Here is a 20,739-nt window from a genome sequence, read left to right on the forward strand (position 1 = left end):
TGCTATACTGGGGATTGTTCATAACTCTCTGCGATTTCTTCGTATATAAAATGTTTGCAAACAATTATTTTTGTTCCACTTCTTGAATTAGTCTATATACTAAAACTCTCGTTTGTTTGTTTGTTTGTTCCTGAACTACAGCCAAAACAGTACATGATAGCGTGACATGTCTTTTAAATTATGTCATCGTACCTGCCTGAACTAGCTCACTGGCTACATTCCGTACAACCTGCGTGAAAACGTTGCCCCTCAGGTTCCTATTAAATCTTTCCCCGCTCATCTTAAACCTATGTCCTCTGGTTCTTGATTCCCCTACCTTGGGTAAAGGACTCTGTGCATTCATCCTATCAGTTTGTTTTTTTTGCATGATTTTATATATCTCTCTCGAGAAACAGAGGGCATAGGTTTAAGGTGTAGGGGAAAAGATTAAATAGGAATCTGAGGGGTAACCTTTTCACACAACTACCAGTTGAGGCAGGGTCTATCGCAATGTTTAAGAAACAATTAGAAAGGTATATAGGTAGGACAGGTTTAGAGGTATATGGGCCAAATGCAGGCAGTTGGGACTAGTATATATGGGACATGTGGTTGGTGTGGGCAAGTTGGGCTGAAGACCCTGTTTCCATGTTGTATGACTCTGTGACTAAGATCACCTTCTGTGCTCCAATGAATAAAGTCCTAGCTTGCCCAGTCTCTCCCATTAGCTCAGGTCCTTGAGTCGAAGCAACATCTTTGTAAATCTCTGCATTCTTTCCAGCTTAATGACATCTTTCCTACAGCAGGATGAGAACAAATGAACACAACGCTCCAAATGCAGCCTCACCCACCTCTTGTACTTAGCATTGTAACTTATATATATAATACCAGACAGAAGGCCACTGTACCAAACTTCTTCTTCGCCAACCTATCTACCTGTAACACCACTTTCATGGAACTGTATCCCTACCTGCGTATCTACTCCTAGATCCCTCTGCTCTGCATCACTTCCCAGGGCCCTACCGTTCACTGTGAATGTTCTGTCCTGGTTTGACTTCCCAAAATGCAACACCTTAAACTTCTCTACAACAAACGCCATGAGTCATTCCTCTGCCCACTTGCCCAGCTGATGATCCTGTTCAATTTTTGATAATCATCTTCACTGTGTACAATACCACCAATATCTTTATTTAAATTAATAGATACATGCCTCAGACTTGACAAAAAAACACTTTTTAAAATATTTGTAGAACTCAGGTAGAAAAAACACAATATCTACAATATATATTAGTAATCTAGACATATTATATTTCACTGCAGAAAAAAATAAACAATATTTCAATTATACAAATATTAGTAATGTAGACATATATTTCACTGCAGAAGTCAATCATATTCATCTTCGGCCTCTGGATTTTCAGCTGAAAATCATTTATTTTTTAAAGGCAAATCATTTATTTCTCTATATCCAATATGCTAACATTTCCTTGCACTTCATAAAAGTACATATTCTCATGCCAATGCTTCCAATAGGAATTACATTTACTAACTCTTGTTGCAATGTTGCCTGACTAGATACACTGTTGTCAACACCAGTCAGAGTCAAGTGTTTTATTGTCATGTCCCAGATAGTACAATGAAATTCTTACTTGCTATTGCATGATTATTGCTTTAGACATTTATATAGGTGGTTCCATTATAGATTATATGACATTATGGCCATGGAACCGAATTACGTTAGAATTGCCTAATAAACCCAAATGACAAGGTCTACACTTAGTCAGTACTCCATTTTGCAATGCAATAGGGATAGGCGATGAATTAGCCTTGTATTAAAAACTATATTTAAACATGCATTTTTGTTTACCTCTTAACTATCTGTCTTAAAGAGTATTAAAGCATTACAATACAGAAACAGGCCCTTTGGCTCAATGGGAAAGATAGATCTGCCATGATTGAATGATTGAACTACAGCCAAAACGGTGTACACTGCGACAATTTTAGGCCCACCTTACGCACCGTCATCCCTTTGGTGCTAATGGACGAAGTTTCATTGAAATCGGTGTTATATTTTAAGTTATTCACATTTTTAAGTTTAAATAATTCTCCTAGGGAGGGAGGGAGAGGGAGTGGGGAGGGAGTGGAGGAGGGAGGGGGAGTGGGGAGGGAGTGGAGGGGGGAGGGAAGGGGGGAGGAGGGGGAGGGGGGGGAGAGAGGAGAGGGGAAGTGGGGGAGGAGAGGGTACTGCACCAATGCAGGAGAGGTTTGGGCCCAACGGGTCCACTTGGTCCAGTAAATTTAAAATTTGCCTTTGTAAGCTGCTTCCTCATCATTGTGAAATTCTTCACCAGGTCTGGGTTTAAACTTCTTGCTGAATGAGACCCAGTGTTCAAGTTGCTAACGCTTTTCTTTTAACTGGTATGGGTAACAATTTAGGTTAGAGCAACAACATAAATTATCAGACATCTAATCATGTACTGATGTTTGTTTTGGTGCTATACAATTACATGCATTTATTCATAGTCAAAAGAACCAATGAGGGTTGATATGCATCACTGGAAATTTGTCCAGACATCTCCCAATTTGATTTGCAAATATGATCTCAGCATCAGATCGGCATTAATAGATGTCATTGTCCATGGACAGTTTTACAGTTTTGGAACATTGCTGCGAAAATTAGTTTAAATCTATCTCCTAGGGAGGGAGGGGAGAGGGAGGAAGGGAGGTGAGTGGAGGGGGGTAGGGGATGGGAGGGAGGCGGAGGAGGGAGGGGAAGGGGAGGGGGAAAGGGGAGGGGAATGGAGGTGTGAGGAGGGGGAGAGGGGGAGGAGAGGGTGCTGCACCAATGCAGGAGAGGTTTGGGCCCAATGGGTCCACTTGGTCTAGTTTACAACTATTTCTTGAAGAGTTGCTGCTTCTGGATCTTTAAACTTTGGATGTTACTAATTGAATATTTGCACCAGAGATCCACTCTGTCTGTATCTGGACAATTGATCATATTTAATGAACTGTTCTTCTTTGCTTTCTCTGTTAATTTTAATTTCACCTCCACGAGCTATATCTCTTTTTGTTTTATTCTAAAAAGTCATGGAAGCAGAGATTAGGCATTTGCAAACAATAGAACTCTACTGTATCTACAATATAATTGAAACTTAATACTTAGAGCCAATAAAATTTCAATTGGTGAATTGATTAGTTAAGAACCCTTGACAGCCACTAAAATGACCAATGCTGCCTGACATGGTACAGAAGCATGAATCCAATTCAAATTGACAGTGTTGGAGTAAATCACCGGGTCAGGTAGCATCTCTGGAGAAAAAGGATGGGTGATGTTTCAGGTAGGGACCCTTCTTCAGACAAGAGGGTGAAGGAGAAGAGCTGGTATAAATCAGGACCTGATCTTTTCATTGGTTAGCTGATATGCGAAACAGTGCAACCCTGTGTATCTCGCACACAAAATGATGTAAATTTTACCATGAATGACAGAAATAAAAAGTGTTATCCTTGTTTATGAAGTTCATTTTTGAATTATGTAAATTTAAAGATGTAAAATTGAAGGGGGTTGGTGCAATACTATGCTTACCCACAAATATGTTGTTATGAGATATTCACATTTGAAAAATCCATAAATCACAAAAAAAACAAGAAGGTGCCTATGTTATTTGACCATTGAATTTAAATATGAAATTTTTACTGGTTGTAGGGTAGTGGGTAAGGATCGTGTTAATACATGTAACTAATTTTTCACAAAAGTGAGGGTTAGCATTATATTGCACCGATCTCCTCAATTATGTTAAATTCAAAACTAAACTATGGTAGTAATGTACATTATTCATGTCTAATGCTAGCACCTCTGTATCAGTGTAGGTATGTATGCATTACATTTTATTACACTAATATAGAGTGAAAAGAATGAAAAAAATATCTTGATATATGTTCATAGTTATTTTATTCACAATATTAGGATTTCTGGAATTAAGTTTGATGTCACTGATTGCAAATGTGTATGGGTAGGCTCTAATGAAATGTATGTGTGAGAACAGTGATCATGATAGGGAGAACCATGTGTTGACAAATGTGCATGCATGATTTTATATATATATATATATAGAGAGAGAGAGAGAGAGCGAGAGAGAGTGAGTGAGAGAGACAGATTGAAAGAAAAAAGTTGCTAAACAAATAAGTAGAGGAAATCACAAGAAAGAAACTAGAGGTGTGTATATACATAAACCATAAAGGTCGAATCACCTTTATGGTTTATGTACATCATGTGAAAAATAAGATGAAGAGAGAAATAGAGCGTTGCTTTAAATCAAAGTTGCTTCTGATCCATGAGAAGGAACTTTGAGTTCTATTTATCTCTATCTTGCCCCTCACACACAAACACACACACACACATTCATATCTATATATATATTTATTCACAAAATGCTGGAGTAACTCAGCAGGTCTGAGAAGGAATGCGCGACGTTTCAGGTCGAGACCTTTCTTCAGACATATATATATATAGATATATATATATCTACATATATAAACATAGCACAAAAAGTAAGGAAATTTGTGTTTGGTAGATTATTTCTTTGTTGTAACAATGCTTCTTGGCAATAAATCTTATACCGTTGGAAAGCCTGTTTATTTCCCTTTTAAATGGTGCCACATTTGTAAGGAACATGCATTTGTGGGATGAGCAGCAGAGCTGAGTATATGGGTTGTGCCCATGAAAAATTTGCCAAATCTTCTCTGCCAATGCCAAACAGCTTATTCTGCTGTTGCTATTGACTCTTGTTTTGAGCTTCTGGTACCCCCAGGTGCTGACAAGAATGGGATGCCATCCCACAACAGTGTGTGACCAGGCTGGTGACCAGCATGAGGAGGAGGTGCCAGGCTGTTATGGCTGTGTATGGTTCTTCCACACGCTACTGTGGCTCCTATTTATTAAATGAATAAATTGTTAAATTGCTAATATGTCTTGTTTCTTCAGACTTCAATCATCCAATCCACCAAACAACACCGAACAAGAGTCAATGGCAGAATAAGCTGTTTGGCATTGGCAGAGAAGATTTGGCAAATTTTTCATGGGCGCAACCCATATACTCAGCTCTGCTGCTCATCCCACAAATGCATGTTCCTTTCAAATGTGGCACCATTTAAAAGGGAAATAAACAGGCTTTCCAACGGTATAAGATTTATTGCCAAGAAGCATTGTTGCAACAAAGAAATAATCTACCAAACACAAATCTCCTTACTTTTTGTGCTATGTTTATATAGATATGAATGTGTTTGTGTTAAATATGTGCAGCGTGTGTTTGAGCAATACAAGGGAAACTGCACAAAAGAGGGGGCTGGGGAGGAAGGATGGGAGGGAGATGGGCAGAAACAGTAAGAAATAATAATTCAGAGAAATTCAGCAGGGGGAAAACATTTAAAAATAAAAATAACAACAAAATGAGAGTTGATAGATGAGATATATTCTGCATTTTAATAGTTTCATCACACATACTGTTCCCCCACAACGCTGATTACACTGCGAGAGGTAGCGAAGAGAAATATTTAAAAAGAAAAATAACAAAAATCTGTGAATTGATAGATGAGATATATTCTGCATTTTTATGGTAACATCACAGTCTGAAGAAGGGTCTCGACCCGAAACGTCACCCCTTCCTTCTCTCCAGAGATGCTGCCTGACCCGCTGAGTTACTCCAGCATTTTGTGATACCCCCAAAACACTGATTACACTATAATAAGCATTTTTTTTTTTTTTTTTAATTTATATAGCGTCTTATCAGGCGCCTTATTACACTGCGAGAGGCATTGCGAACGACGGGTTTTGCTTACTAAAATGGCGAACTTGTCCGCTCCTTTGCGTGCTCCACTTCCGTATAGGCGATTTCGACGGAGTGGTTCATCTTGCTCCTCTAGTATCTTTGGTTTGGTCTGAGGTGTCTCTGGCGGGGCCCGAACGCCCGCTCGCCCGAACGGACGCCCGCCCGAACGAACACCCGAACGAACAAACGTCCGCCCGAACGAACGAACGCCCGAACGAACGAACACCCGAACGAACGAACGCCCACACGCAAGCGCAGTCCTGGCCGCCGGAGCCGCGGCCTCCATGTTTGGGCGCCCGCAGTAATTTTTTTTTTTAAAGAAGTTATTATTTTTTTTAATACACAATTACATGTTTTTTTAAAACCGAATATTCCCTTTACCGCCACCGTGTTTTCTTTCGGAATAGTTGAAGAAATGAACAATAAATTCCAAGCGTGAGTTACCGATATAATCTCTTTTGGTGGTTTTTTAAAAATGAATTTATTTCCACCACACAATTTTATTTAACTTTTTCTTGGGGTGGGGGGGGGGGGGAGGGGGCTGAAGATATGATAGACCTTGGGGCCAGGGTTGTGTGGGGGAGTCCCTGCTCCCAGCTGGTGGTGTGACCTGGCTGGGCTCGGCATCCACGACATGGCATTGGACTTGGTTCTTGGTCCTCCAAAATATTCCAAATAGAATTTAAACTGGAGGTGGAGGAGTATGGACTTAAGCAAGAAAGGCTCTCAGCTAAATAATAGGAGCCCCTTGCATCTTGTAGTCATCACTTCCGAAGAGTCCACCAGGGACTACACTGGCAAGAACCAGTTTTTACATGTACTAGGGACAATTTTTACATTTACCAAGCCAATTAACCTACAAACCTCTACGTCTTTGGAGTGTGAGAGGAAACATTGGGCTCCATTGGCAGCCCAATTGTGCTCCATGCCTCTTCAAGTAATCCTTACTTTCTCACTCTCTGTCCCTCCCCAACCCTAGTTCTCCGACCTGTTTCACTGTGCTTCTGATTAATTTTACTGATTGTATTGCCTCCTTGTCACCTTCACCTCCGCTGACAATGAACCATTCTACATTTCCTTGTAGACACTAAAATGCTGAAGTAACTCTGTGGTTCAGGCAGCATCTCTGGAGAGAAGGAATGGGCGATGTTTCAGGTCGAGACCCTTCTTCAGACCGACTCGACTCAAAATGTCACCCATTCCTTCTCTCCTCCAGAGATCCTTCCCTGAGTTACTGAGTTACTCCAGCAGTTTGTGTCTATATCTTCGGTGGGGTAAACCAGTGTCTGCAGTTCCTACCTACTTTTCCCTGAAGATAGACACAAAATGCTGGAGATACTCAAGTGGGACAGGCAGCATTTCTGGAGAGAAGGAATGGGTGACGTTTCGGGTCGAGACCTTCAGAATCTGTCTGAATTCCAGCTGAAGAACGGTCTCGACTCGTAAAGTCACCCATCCAGTCTGAAGGGTCTCGTTCATGATATTGCTAAGCTTGCTATTTTTTACCAGATTAACCATGATTTTTTGTCGCAACATGTCCTTGGACAATGATTAAAAGCAGAAACCTTGACTGGTTTGTTTATCCATAGACAAAGAACACCATAAGGCACCGATGGTTGACAAGAGCAGAGAGAACCTGCCATTACTTTGGTTCCAAACAGTATGGCAAGCAGTAGGGCATATCTAAAATAGACCATTTCATCTTAACACATTCAGGGTTAATCATCTTGCTCAGCAGCAAGTCTAAAGACCCAAATCATCACATATCCATGTTTACCAGAGATACTGCCTGACCAGCTGAGTTACTCCAGCACTTTGTGTCCCTTTTGCTAAACAGCTGGTTTGTTTCTTGGACTTTTTTTCAACAAAAGTGAAAAGGAATGAAAATGTCTACAATTATAGTAATATTTTATGATTAATTTTAAAAAGGAACTAATAAAATGATATTCCACATGAAATTGTGATTTATACAGATTACAGCACATAAGCAGATAATGTTTAATTAATCCATTTTGTCAATCCTCCACAGAGGCTGGAGTATTCACCTTGTATGCTTGAACATTCAAATAAACTTTTCTGCCTGTTTCCTTCAAACACATTTCTGATCTTCTCTTAAGTATTAACATAGTCTCTGCTTTAATTGCTAACATTAGCAACTCACCTCACCGTCTCACAATCCCCTGGAAGATATTTCCCTTTCTTTCCGTCCAAATCTTGGCAGAAATGTCGGGGAAAGAAATATTATTTAAGCCGAGGTGAATATCTACATAGAGCTACCCGTTTGTGAATGAATGAATGAATAAGTTTATTGACCAAGTATGTGCATATACAAGGAACGGTACCTTGGTGCTCCGCTCACAAATGACAATTGTGAACATAGTGGCTCAGTAAAGATCCTAACATATTTTTACAAGTAAGTGCATATTTGTCTAATCTATTATAATAAAAAGACAATTCAGATCGCGAGAAATATCTGTTACAGGGAAGTAGCCTTTCTTGGCTACCAATTGACACAACATTTTACACAAATAATTTTCACATAGAGAGACAATTGTGTGTTTTTTAATAAAATAACACTATTTGTATATTCTATTTTTACAGCTTAAAAGATGATGACAGTGGGGACCATGAACACTATGAAGAGAACGAGGCACTGAAGGAGAAGGAAATAGAATTGTGTGAACAGGAAAATACACAAAACACTGCCAAAAGAAAGGTAAGAATTGACATTTCCTGAAATCAGTCATGTAGCACACATCACTGGTCCAGTATTTACAGGATGCTGGAATTCTTTACAGGGAACTACAGATACCTAATAGGATTAATTAGTCTGAAGAATGGTCTCGGCCTGAAACGTCACCGATTCCTTTTCTCCAGAGATGCTGCCTGACCCGCTGAGTTACTCCAGTTTTTTGTGTCTATTTTAGGATTAATTTATCCTGGTGGATCTTGTTTATTGTCTCTATTGACAATTGGCAGCACCATTGCACCTACAGTTCTGGGATTGTTATTTTTGAATCTAAAGTTGAACAGAAGAGGATGGACTCTTTAGTTTTCAGTTTGGAGATACAGCATGGAAACAGGCCCTTCGACCCACCGAGTCCACGCTGACCATCGATCACTCGTTCACACTAGTTCCATGTTATCCCTCTTTCTCATCCACTCCCTACACATGAGGCTCAATTTACCAAGGTCAATTAACCTACAAAACACACGTTTTTGGAATATAGGAGGAAACCGGAGCACCCATGGGAAGCCCACGCAGTCACAGGGAGAACGTGTGAACTCCACACAGACTGCACCCAAAGTCAGGATCGAACCCAGGGGTCTCTGGCTCTGTGAGGCAGCGGCTCTACCAGCTAGGCCACTGCGCTGCCCTTTGGTGCAGGCAGTAACTAATGCAGTGTGGAGACCAATTCATTAGAGCCTGTTGCCTGAATTCTGCACAGATATGTGGCTCATGACTCAGATGTTGTTAGTTGCTCCACAGCTAGCAACATAACTGTTTACTGCTAGGGGAAAACAAATGTTTCACATATGCAAACTGGTGATAACATGTCTAGAGTACTTTGGACAGGATTAATCACCTTATTCATGGATCTTAATAATTTGTAAAAAGTTCCGATAATGCTTACTAAAATAATGTTTGGAAAGAGCAACGGTTTTAGTGACTGATAGAGTAGATAGAGAAAGGTTTTCTCTGCTGCTGGTGATTGGGGTCAAATTGAAGCAACAGCTCGAGCTACAGCGATGACGATGTAGGCATCTGCTTTTGATCAGACCTCCTGAAAATTTGTCAACTAATTAAGCATTCGTTAGGGGGTTCTATCACATGAGAGATAGTCTTTCCTTAATTTATGAAAGGGATCGACTTCTGGAAAACATTTCATTAAGTAAAATTACATTAATGGAAAAGACTGATAGAAATGTATAATGGATATTTTGGTTGAGATTGGTACATATTATTACAGTGATAAATGGATTCATAAAGCAAATAAACTGATAATGTATTGTCAAGGGATATGGGGAGAAAGGAGGAACGGGGTATTGATTTTAGATGATCAGCCATGATCATATTGAATGGCGGTGCTGGCTTGAAGGGTCGAGTGGCCTACTCCTGCTCCTATTTTTCTATGTTTCTATGTCCCGCTGAGTTACTCCAGCATTTTGTGTCTGTGTTAATTTTACTGATGTTTGGTGTCCACAGGTGGTGACACCTGGAGTTGGCGAGCACCCTCTTCAGTATAACTACACATTCTGGTACTCCAGACGTACACCAAGCAGACCAGCTAACACCCAGAGCTATGAACAGAACATTAAACAGATTGGTACCGTCGCCTCTGTAAGTCACTTAAAGCAATGATCAAAAAACAGGTTTTTATTTTTACACCAACATTAACTTTTAATGAACTTTGTAATAAAAGTTGATGCAAATCTGATTACATTGGGTTAAATTTCTAATAATATTTTCATGCTCCTGTTGAGTACAAATCTACAGATAGATTAGCAGCAAGTACTGATCTAATTCTTTCAGTTTCACAACGTACTGAAATGCAGTTAATGCTATCAGTCATACCGATGCAATTACTAAACTGGGGTCATTTTTTTTGCGATGCCTTTATTACCTGAATCTGGGCTTATGCAAGAAAGTTTAAAATGAGAATGTACAGAGTAAAGTTCATTCTGAAAAAGAACAGATGGAAATATTGGACACTATAGAACAGATAAAATGTGCAAACAACTTACTTTGGTTGATCCCCAGTGTCTTCATTTGTAGGGAAAACGTGTTATTTATTGCTTCGAGAAATTAATTAATTTCCTGACAAAAAACTTACCTGATCCTTCCGCTTGGTAAAGTGTTTTATTAGAAAGGTATTCCAAGAGCAGGAGTTTGGCAGTCCAAAACCTAATATTTTTATAATGACAAGTTGTAATTGACAGACCATTTGTATACAAGGGTCCCAAGCTATAGAGTGTTTTGTAGTGAGTGAGGATGGGTTGTGTGAGGAATAAGAGTGTATGAAAGTCCTAGTAACAGCATTCTTATGTATTAACAAGGAACTGCAGATGCAGGTCTACCAAAGAAAATCCCCGGGTTTAACAGTTCTTTATCCTTTTTTGGGGTTCATACCTGTCTTTTCATAACTAAACTCTCTACAGACAGCACCCGTAGTCAGGATCGAACCCAGGTCTCTGGCGATATAATTTTTTGACCCCCGTTGTACACCTTGCGCAAGCACTTGGCTCTTTTTTTTTTTTTTTTTTTACCTCACTTACATGCCTGGGAAATCAGTCCTCGGTCTTCTTCTTCCAGGTGGAACAATTCTGGGGGTTCTACAGTCACTTGGTGCGGCCGGGTGACTTGACAGGACATAGTGATTTCCACCTCTTCAAGGAAGGGATCAAACCCATGTGGGAGGTGAGTGGAGAGTAAAATATATGGTTTAACCTCTTGGCTTTAACTTACTGGTACCCAAGACCAAAGATGTTCAACAAAAACTAATTAGTTTATCTCATTGCAGGATGAAGCCAACAAGAATGGTGGCAAATGGATCATACGATTGCGCAAAGGGCTGGCATCCCGATTCTGGGAAAATATCATCCTAGCCATGTTGGGAGAGCAATTTATGGTTGGAGAGGAAATCTGTGGAGTTGTAGTATCCATCCGATTTCAAGTACGTCATTGTTAGAAAATGTTTAGAAAAATCCCAAGGTGCTTCAGAAAGCACGAAGGAACAGATGCAAAAATCTTGGCCGGAAAGCACGACTGAAAACTTGGTAGAACAGCAAGGTGCTCAGTACATTGTTGAGTAATGGGGAAAGGTATTCACTCGGAGGAAATTTAGACATTGGACCCAGTGGAGTGGTGAGGTGGAGGGGATTCACAGAGACCACAACCAAAGTACTTTGTCTGTTGTAAAGACAAATGGCTGGAGGAGGATGGAGCTGAGAAGATGTAATGCAAGCGTTTCAAACTGTATGTAATGAATGGGAGGAAAGCATTGTACATTTGCAAGGAATAGGAAATGGCATAAGTCAGCAGAAGTTTGGGCAAATTTTGTTTTGTGCTCAGAAAAATGATTCCATCTCATCTGCTTGGGATGTTCAAGTGAAATTTTGAGTATGAAGGCAAAGAGTAACACAGGGATTTTTGGCTGTCTTAGACCATTTATTTCACCAAGAACTGATTTGTTGGAACATTTACTCTGGTACAAACTCACGCAGCAGAGCTAACGGACATGTGAAGTACAACTTGCATGGTATACAAACAACTAAGTAAAAGTTATACATTGTGCATTTATACTGGTTAGATATGGTGCTTTTACGCTGAAAAAATCCAGAAGTGTAGGAAGAACATGTCTGCTTGATTCACCAGCACTAAATCAGGAGGTTCTAGCCCTGCTGCAAAATTGTAATAATAAGTGTAAACTGGCATTTCTCTACAGAGTTTAGACAATAGACAATAGGTGCAGGAGTAGGCCATTCGGCCCCTCGCGCCAGCACCACCATTCACTGATCATGGCTGATCATCCACAATCAGTACCCCGTTCCTGCCTTCTCCCCATATCCCTTGACTCCGCTATCTGTAAGAGCTCTATCTAACTCTCTCTTGAAAACATTCAGAGAATTGGCCTCCACTGCCTTCTGAGGCAGAGAATTCCGCAGATTCACAACTCTCTGAGTGAAAAAGTTCTTCCTCATTTCCGTTTTAAAAGGCCTACCCCTTATTCTTAAACTGTGGTCCCTGGTTCTGGACTCCCCCAACATCTGGAACATGTTTCCTGCCTCTGGCGTGTCCAATCCCTTAATAATCTTATATGTTTCAATAAGATTCCCTAAATTCCAGTGCATACAAGTCCAGTCACTCCATTCTTTCAACATATGACAGTCCCGCCATCCTGGGAATTAACCTCGTGAACCTACGCTGCACTCTCTCAATGGCAAGAATGGCCTTCCTCAAATTTGGAGACCAAAACTGCACACAATACTCTATGTGTGGTCTCACTAGGGCCCTGTACAACTGCAGAAGGACCTCTTTGCTCCTATACTCAACTCCTCTTGTTATGAAGGCCAACATGCCATCAGTTTAGGAACTGCTACCTTGCCGGAGATGCCTTCTTTCAAACGATAAGTCTACATGATGGGTTGCCAATCTGTTCTGATGGATGTAAAAGAACCAAGCCAGATCTCAAATAAGAATGGAAGTTCTCCCAGTATTCTGAGGTGGAGATTGTTCTCCTATCAACACGACCCAAAGATAGACACAAAATGCTGGAGTAACTCTATGGATCAGCAGCATCCCTTTAGAACATGGACGGGTTATGCCTCGGGTCGAGACCCTTCCTTAGACAGATTGTCAAAATGTAGAAATGGGGAATTGCAGATGCTGGTTTGTCAAAATGTGAAAACGAAGAACTCCAGGTCAAAATGGAGAAACAAAGAACTGCAGGTCGAAATGTAGAAACAAGTAACTTCAGCTCAAAATCAGTCTGAAGAAGTGTCCTGACCTGAAACAAATCAGTCTGGAGAAGGGTCCTGACTCAAAAGGTCACCTATCCATGTTCTCCAGGGATATTGCCTGCTGAGTTACCCCAGCACTTTGTGTCCTTTCAGCAGTTCTTTGTTTCTACTACCTTAAGAGATTAGCTGGTCGCTATCACATTGCAGCACACATGATATTCCGTGTAGGAAAGAATTGCAGATGCTGGTTTAAATCGAAGGTAGACACAAAATGCTGGAGTAACTCAGCGGGACAGGCAGCATTTTTTTGCAAGAGAGGGAATGGGTGACGTTTTCGGGTCGAGACCCTTCTTCAGTCTGATGGGAGGGGGCGGGACAAAGATAGAATGTAGTCGGGTTGTGTCTACACATGATATTCCGATGCTTTGTGCTTTCTGCATCACAGCGGTGGCTACATTGCAAAATACAGGCTGAAAAAGGCTGAGTTCATGACTTTTCTTTTGTTTTGGGATCATTATTGAAAATGGCCTGAAATTTCCCTCTTCGACTTGCTCTTGCAGGAGGATATCATTTCGGTATGGAACAAAACTGCTTATGATCAAGCAACCACTGCTAGGATACGTGACACATTGCGCCGTGTATTGAATCTACCACCAAGCACCATTATGGAGTACAAGACACACACGGACAGTATTAAGTAAGATTGGCTCGCAATGATTTCCTACTGTAAATTGAATGGGTGAATGATGCTTGGGTCAAAGATGTCTCAGAGGGGCTGCAATTTACTGAACCGGGGGAATACAGGGGTAGAGATTATGATACGTATTGGAATCAGCAACGTAGGCAGGAGAAGCGTTGAGGTCCTGCACAATGAGCTTAGGGAGCTAGGTAGCTGATTAAAGAGCAGGGCGTCAATGTTTGTAGTCTCTCGGTTGTTTCCGATGCCAGAAGCTGGTGAGTATAGGAAAGGAAGGATCAATCAGAGGAATGCATGGCTGAAGGGATAGTGCAGGGGAATGGACGGTTGGTTCCATTCAGAAGGTAGACACAAAATGCTGGAGTAACTCAGCGGGACAGGCAGCAACTCTGGAGAGAAGGAGTGGGTGACGTTTCGGGTCGAGACCCTTCTTCTGGACCCTTCCAGATGAAGTGTCTCGACCCGAAACGTCACCCATATTCCTTCTCTCCAGAGATGCTGCCCGTCCCGCTGAGTTACTCCAGTATTTTGTGTCTACCTTCTGTTTAAACCAGCATCTGCAGTTCTTTCCTACACATGGTTCCATTCAGATCTCTTCTAGAGAAGATACGACCTTGCAAGAGGGACGTGTTGCTCCTGCAACAAAACAGGACCAACATTACAATAGGGAGGTTTGCTTTCGCTATTGGTGATGGTCATACTAAATTACCAGGGCAGTGGACTCAGCGTAGATGTTCAGATAACAAAAAGGATGGTGTTTCTTGCGGGTGTATTACAGGGAGAGGCAGATATGTCACCTGGAGGAGAAAAAGTTTGCAGTAATTAGGCAGAACAGGCAGGTAAATGCTCCTAAGGGGAATACAAAACTAAATTGCATCTATTTTGAAGCAAGGACTCTTAATTAATAAGGTAAATAACGTGAAAGTGAAACTGGGGTTATGATGTTGTTGCCATCACCAAGATATAGTTGAAGGAGCAGCAACACTGGCTTGTGCAATGTAGCTGGTTTTGATGAAGGGCGTGTCAGTGGAGGAGCTTTTTGGAGATACTGACTATAATATATATTTCAAAGTGGTCACGGAAAAGATTTGGATAAAGATCTAAATTGGGGGAAGGCCAATTTCATTAAAGGAAGACAAGATCTGAAGAGTAGATTGGGAGGTAGACACAAAATGCTGGAGTAACTCAGCGGGTCAGGCAGCATCTCGGGAGAGAAGGAATGGGTGAAGTTTCGGGTCGAGACCCTTCTTCAGACTTCAGATAAAACCCCTGGCAATTGCAGGCCTGAGAACCCAATATCGGTAGTGAAAAACCTATTGGAAAAAATTCTGAGGGACAGATTTAATGATCACTTGGAAAGGCAGGACCTAATTCAAGATAGCCTGCGTGACTTTGTCAAGTCAGATCTTGTCTGACGAAACTAATTGAGTTTTTTGAGGAGGTAACAATGTATATTGATGAGGGCAGTGCAGTAGATGTGATTTACATGGCCTTCAGAAAGGGCTTCAGCAAGGTCCCATACTGTTTTGTATGTCCTTATAGTAACATGTTCAACACCAGTGCAAGAGATCCTACAGACTGAGCCTTGAGGTGACATTTTAATACATGGCACCTTTGAACATCATCACCTAACTAAATAAATGTTATTTTACACTGCTCTGACAAAATCTAATGAAATGAAGTCCAGTCCATTTTTAATTATTGTTACCCTGTTTGGATAATTTGTTATTGAACTAACTGATTCTCCCCATCATCATCTGACTATAATTCTCCGTTGACTTCAGTTATTGTTTATCTTGTACTCGATTGCTTTTGCCCACTTACTATTGCATAATCAGAGTTCCAAGCTCACCGGCCACTCAATGAGCATTCCCTCCTAGTTTTCTGTGGCGTCAGCTTCACAGTATTTACTGGCTACCTTTATCCAGCTTCTTGCCCAATCTCTTCACACTGACTCACTCTTATGTGAGTTGTTGCTGCTGCTCACCCATGTTGGTGTACTCTGATCAATCTCTGCCATCTCATCTGCCCTCGCCATTGCCATTACTCCTGTTACTATGCTTCAGTCATTGATCTCACTCTGCAAACTCCCCCATTGAGTCTTTGTTCCGTCTTTTATTTCAGGGACAATTCAAGCTTTCGAAACACAATGATCGCAGTGTGATGTAGAATTCCTTGGAACACTTGCATCCGTGTGGCAAGGCAAGAGTGTGGCAAGTGTTTGAGCACCAAAACACAAAGAGAAAAATGGATTGGTGTTGGACTCCCTCTTTTTATCATTATTTATTGCCCATCTAAACAGAAGCCATTTTGTTTTTGTAGTTTAAAAAAAAATCCCTTTTTGACACCGCAGTTAATCATGCAACCATAAGCTGATATCTTGTCGTAGTCTATGAGCATCTTCTTTTCCCAGTAAGCAGACCAACTTTATCTCTACTGCTAAGCCGCAGTGGCAGGTACTGACCTCACTCCTTGCCTCAAGATCTGAATGGATTTGGTATCTTAAACCTTCAGCTTCAGGTCAGAACATTTATTGTGTTGCGACCTATCCATTTGAAATCCATTTTTTGTGATATAGTAGAACTGAAATGCATACGATTTTAAAAATATATAATTTTAAAGTGCAGGAAACTGCTCTAGACAAATAACATAGCAAGGAAACAATGTGTTAGTATTAAACATCTTAGTTTTGCAGAGGAGCTAACATGTTTAAAATAAATACGTTAATGTTACCTTTAACATATTGCACAGAGGGTTATTACCAAATTAAGCCTTTGTCCCAACAAAATAATCTCAATGCAGGTATTCCCCAAAAGTACTAATATAATTCTTGTCACAATAAATAATTGTTGCATTTCTGGCAAAAATAATGCTTGTCTTTCACACTGTTTTTCAATGATCTTTTTCACCCCTTCTGACTCTATTTGCTATTTTATTTATCTGCAAAGAAGGTGATGTTGTCAAAAGCAGTATTTATTTCCCACATCCCTAGGACAAATTAGCACTGGACTTTCAAACTAAACTGCTGTCATTCTTGAGCTGGCTCCAATTCAAAATGGTTTAGTAATGAAGGTATCCCCGTGATACTGCTTTACCTACCTCTGTTGCATAATAGAGATTGCAAGAGAGGGAGGCACTGTCAATGTAATCTTGGAAAGGTTACAAAATCAGATTGTTTACATTGTGTAATCAGTAGCCAAAGGTGGAAAGAGTGTATATTGAATTTAGTTGGGGTACCATTGTTGCTAGCTGCATTATCCCGTGTGGTTTTATATTGCAGTCACACCCGTAAAGACAAGTGATGTGTAAACTATATCTGTCATAGGGGCAAGGAGATTGATCATCGATGAGAAATGTTCAGCCTCTGCCCTGCATTCAGAGATTTGATGGAATCATATGAATTCTCATCATGATATGATACACTAGAACTTTAATTATCCCAAGGAGGGAAATTGGTGGGCTAACAGTCATAATTAAAACACAACAAGATACATGAAACATGAAATTAAAGTGATGTGTGGAAAGTCCAGGATTGGGGATGTGCAAAGATTGGGGAGAGGGGAGGGGGTAGGGGAGTCAGGCTACCCCACGACAGAAGGGGAAGGAGTTGTACAGTTTGATAGCCGCAGGGGAAAAAGGATCTTGTGTGGCGTTCTGTGCTGCATCTTGGTGGAACCAGTCTGTTGCTGAAGGTGCTCCTCAGGTTGACTAGTGTGTCATGGAGGGGGGTGAGCAGAATGGGCCCTTTGGGTCTTCACATCCAAGCGAGCGGAGAAACACTGTCGTGATCGCATTTTCCCCAGGTCCGGAGTCTTGAAGATGGCAGCACCTCACATGCTCTTTCAAGGACACCTCATAACTGATCAAGGGTTTCTATCGTTATCGCTCTTTTGGGTGTCAATTTCTGGACTCCACCACCTGCTGGGTGACAAACTTCTTCCTCAACTCCACCTAGTTCTTCTACCAGTTTAGAGCGTGCCACCTAGATGTTATCTGAAGCAGATGGCTCTTATCTGCCCAACCAGTGTCATAAATGAAGTCAAGTCAAGTCAAGTCAATTTTATTTGTATAGCACATTTAAAAACAACCCACGTTGACCAAAGTGCTGTACATCTGATTAGGTTCCAATAGAAAAAAAAATATGAAAACATACAGTAGCACGCAAACAGTTCACAGCGCCTCCTCAATGAGCCTCAAACGCTAGGGAGTAGAAATAGGACACTTGAACACAAAATGAACACTTCTAGATAACAGCATGTTGACAATGGAGTCTTGGCAACGGTTCGCCTGTTGATAATTACATTCTCTTGGCTTCAATGTGTTTTTCTTGTCAGCGTGGAGCCTTTGTTACCTGCCATGTTAGCCCAAGCTTGATGATTCTTAGGTCTTGGGACACTTCATTTGGGAAGATTTGTAAATAGAGCTATACATCAGTATTGTCAATAATAAGTCCCCGTAAGAAGGTTCTAACAACTTGCTTTGCCTCAAGGTAACATCTTGAACTGATAGTCATAGATACATAAAGTGGAAACAGGCCTATCGGCCCAACTTGCCCACACTAACCAACATGCCCCATCTACACTTGTCCTACCTGCCTGTGTTTGGCCATTGTCCATCTAAACCTATCCCACCCATTTACCGGTCTAAATGTTTCTTAAATGTTGTAATTGTACCTGCCTCAACTACCTCCTCTGGCAGCTCATTCCATACACCTACCACGCTTTGTGTAAAAGAGTTACCTTCAGGTTCATATTAAATCCCCCCCCTACCCCCATCTTAAACCTGATTCTCGATTCCTCTACTATGGGCAAGTGACTCTTGTGCGTTTACCCGATCCTCTGATCGGGTGCGACCCAGCTGTTCTGAGACAGCCATGATTAGCCGCTGACAACTACGCCACCTACTTTGGTCTCAAGTATGGTGTCTCGCTTCAGGAACCTTTTCCCTTCTGTCCTCAAATGTATTGGACTGCAACTTCATTGATTACAATTCACAAAGGATTGTTTTGCTGTCTGTTATAGACAAGGGCTGAAATTTTCATGGGCTGCAATGCATCCTGGACACAAGGTTTGGGGAAAAATGTAAGTGCTCTGTTGCTGTTTTAATACATTTATTTTAAATCAAAAGAAAACACAAAACCATTTAAAAATTAGGATACAGTGAAAGCTATCACTACACGATCCCATTAAACAGACCCTGGGCAGGTACAAGATTGGTTAAGATAAAGAAAATAGCTCCTGTAAGAAAATAACTGCAGATGCTGGTACAAATCGAAGGTATTTATTCACAAAATGCTGGAGTAACTCAGGCAGCATCTCAGGAGAGAAGCAATGGGTGACAAAGGAAGGATATAGGTGGAGACAGGAAGATAGAGGGAGAACTGGGAAGGGGGAGGGGAAGAGAGGGACAGAGGAACTATCTAAAGTTGGAAAAGTCAATGTTCATACCGCTGGGCTACAAGCTGCCCATGCGAAATATGAGGTGCTGTTCCTCCAATTTCCGGTGGGCCTCACTATGGCACTGGAGGAGGCCCATGACAGAAAAGTCAGACTGGGAGTGGGAGGGGGATTTGAAGTGCTCAGCCACCGGGAGATCAGGTTGGTTAAGGCGGACTGAGCGAAGGTGTTGAGTGGAACGATCGCCGAGCCTGCGTTTGGTTTCGCCGATGTAAAGAAGTTGACATCTAGAGCAGCGGATACAATAGATGAGGTTGGAGGAGGTGCAGGTGAACCTCTGTCTCACCTGGAAAGACTGTTTGGGTCCTGGGATGGAGTTGAGGGGGGAGGTAAAGGGACAGGTGTTGCATCTCCTGCGGTTGCAGGGGAAAGTGCCCGGGGATGGGGTGGTTTGGGTAAGAAGGGACGAGTGGACCAGGGAGTTACGGAGGGAACGGTCTCTGCGGAACGCAGAAAGGGGAGGGGATAGGAAGATGTGGCCAGTAGTGGGGCCCCGTTGTAGGTGACGGAAATGTTGGAGGATGATTTGTTGGATACGCTGGCTGATGGGGTGGAAGGTGAGAACGAAGGGGATTCTGTCCTTGTTACGAATGGGGGGAGGGGGAGCAAGAGCGGAGCTGCGGGATGTAGAAGAGGCCCTAGTGATAAAATAGCTCCTCCTACACTGTTCCATCAAATGCTCTAGGTGCTGTAGTACAGGTGCTCCTCAACTTACGATGGGGTTACCTTCCGAGAAACCCATCGTAAACCGAAAATATCGTAAGTCGAAATGCATTTAATACACCTGATCACGTGGGCGGAAGCGAGCTGCGGCTCGCTACGGGTCGCTGCCATTTGCACCATCACAAAGTCGAAATATAGGAAGTCGAAGCATCGTAAGTCGGGGAACATCTGTATAAAACACGCTAGACACAGAAACACTCCAGGTGTGCATAACTCAACTCGACTTGATTAGGTTCCAAATAACAAGTGACTCAGAAATGTCTTCATCTGCCCTCCCCAATTTCTGGAAATTATTTACTATCAATGCTCTCGAGTCATAGACCCCGTTACCATCACAATCATAACAGTAAAACATTGATTGCATTGGAAAGGGTGTAGAAACGATTTTAGGACATTAAAAAAATCACGGATGTTTATAGATAGAGTCATAGAGTGATACAGTGAGGAAACAGGCCTAACTTGCCCACTCCGGCCATCATGTTCCAGCTACACTAGTGCTCCCATGCCTGCGTTTGGTCCATATCCCTCCAAACCTGTCCTATCCATGTACCTGTCTGTTTCTTAAACAATGGGATAGTCCCTGCCTCAACTACCTCCTCTG

General features: G+C 41.6%; 1 protein-coding gene across 1 annotated transcript; it reads left to right on the forward strand.

The window, feature by feature from the left end:
- The first annotated feature begins 5,934 nt into the window (after positions 1-5,934).
- On the forward strand, positions 5,935-16,815 carry eif4e2rs1 (eukaryotic translation initiation factor 4E family member 2 related sequence 1). The gene is made up of 7 exons (XM_078427635.1): positions 5,935-6,236; positions 8,403-8,517; positions 10,009-10,143; positions 11,116-11,220; positions 11,324-11,476; positions 13,823-13,959; positions 16,084-16,815. Exons 1-7 carry the CDS (start codon positions 6,217-6,219, stop codon positions 16,121-16,123), a joined length of 705 nt encoding a protein of 234 aa, XP_078283761.1. The 5' UTR covers positions 5,935-6,216; the 3' UTR covers positions 16,124-16,815.
- The last annotated feature ends 3,924 nt before the right edge of the window (positions 16,816-20,739 follow it).

Source organism: Rhinoraja longicauda, chromosome 34, assembly GCF_053455715.1.
Source record: "Rhinoraja longicauda isolate Sanriku21f chromosome 34, sRhiLon1.1, whole genome shotgun sequence".
NCBI lineage: Eukaryota > Metazoa > Chordata > Chondrichthyes > Rajiformes > Arhynchobatidae > Rhinoraja > Rhinoraja longicauda.

What these genes read in the sequence shown, in the direction of transcription:
- eif4e2rs1 (XM_078427635.1), top strand. Translation starts at nt 6,217, where the DNA reads ATGAACAATAAATTCCAAGC. An exon ending in TAGTATCCATCCGATTTCAA is followed by an intron (nt 11,477 to 13,822) that starts GTACGTCATTGT and finishes TTGCTCTTGCAG; the next exon opens with GAGGATATCATTTCGGTATG. An exon ending in ACACACACGGACAGTATTAA is followed by an intron (nt 13,960 to 16,083) that starts GTAAGATTGGCT and finishes CTTTTATTTCAG; the next exon opens with GGACAATTCAAGCTTTCGAA.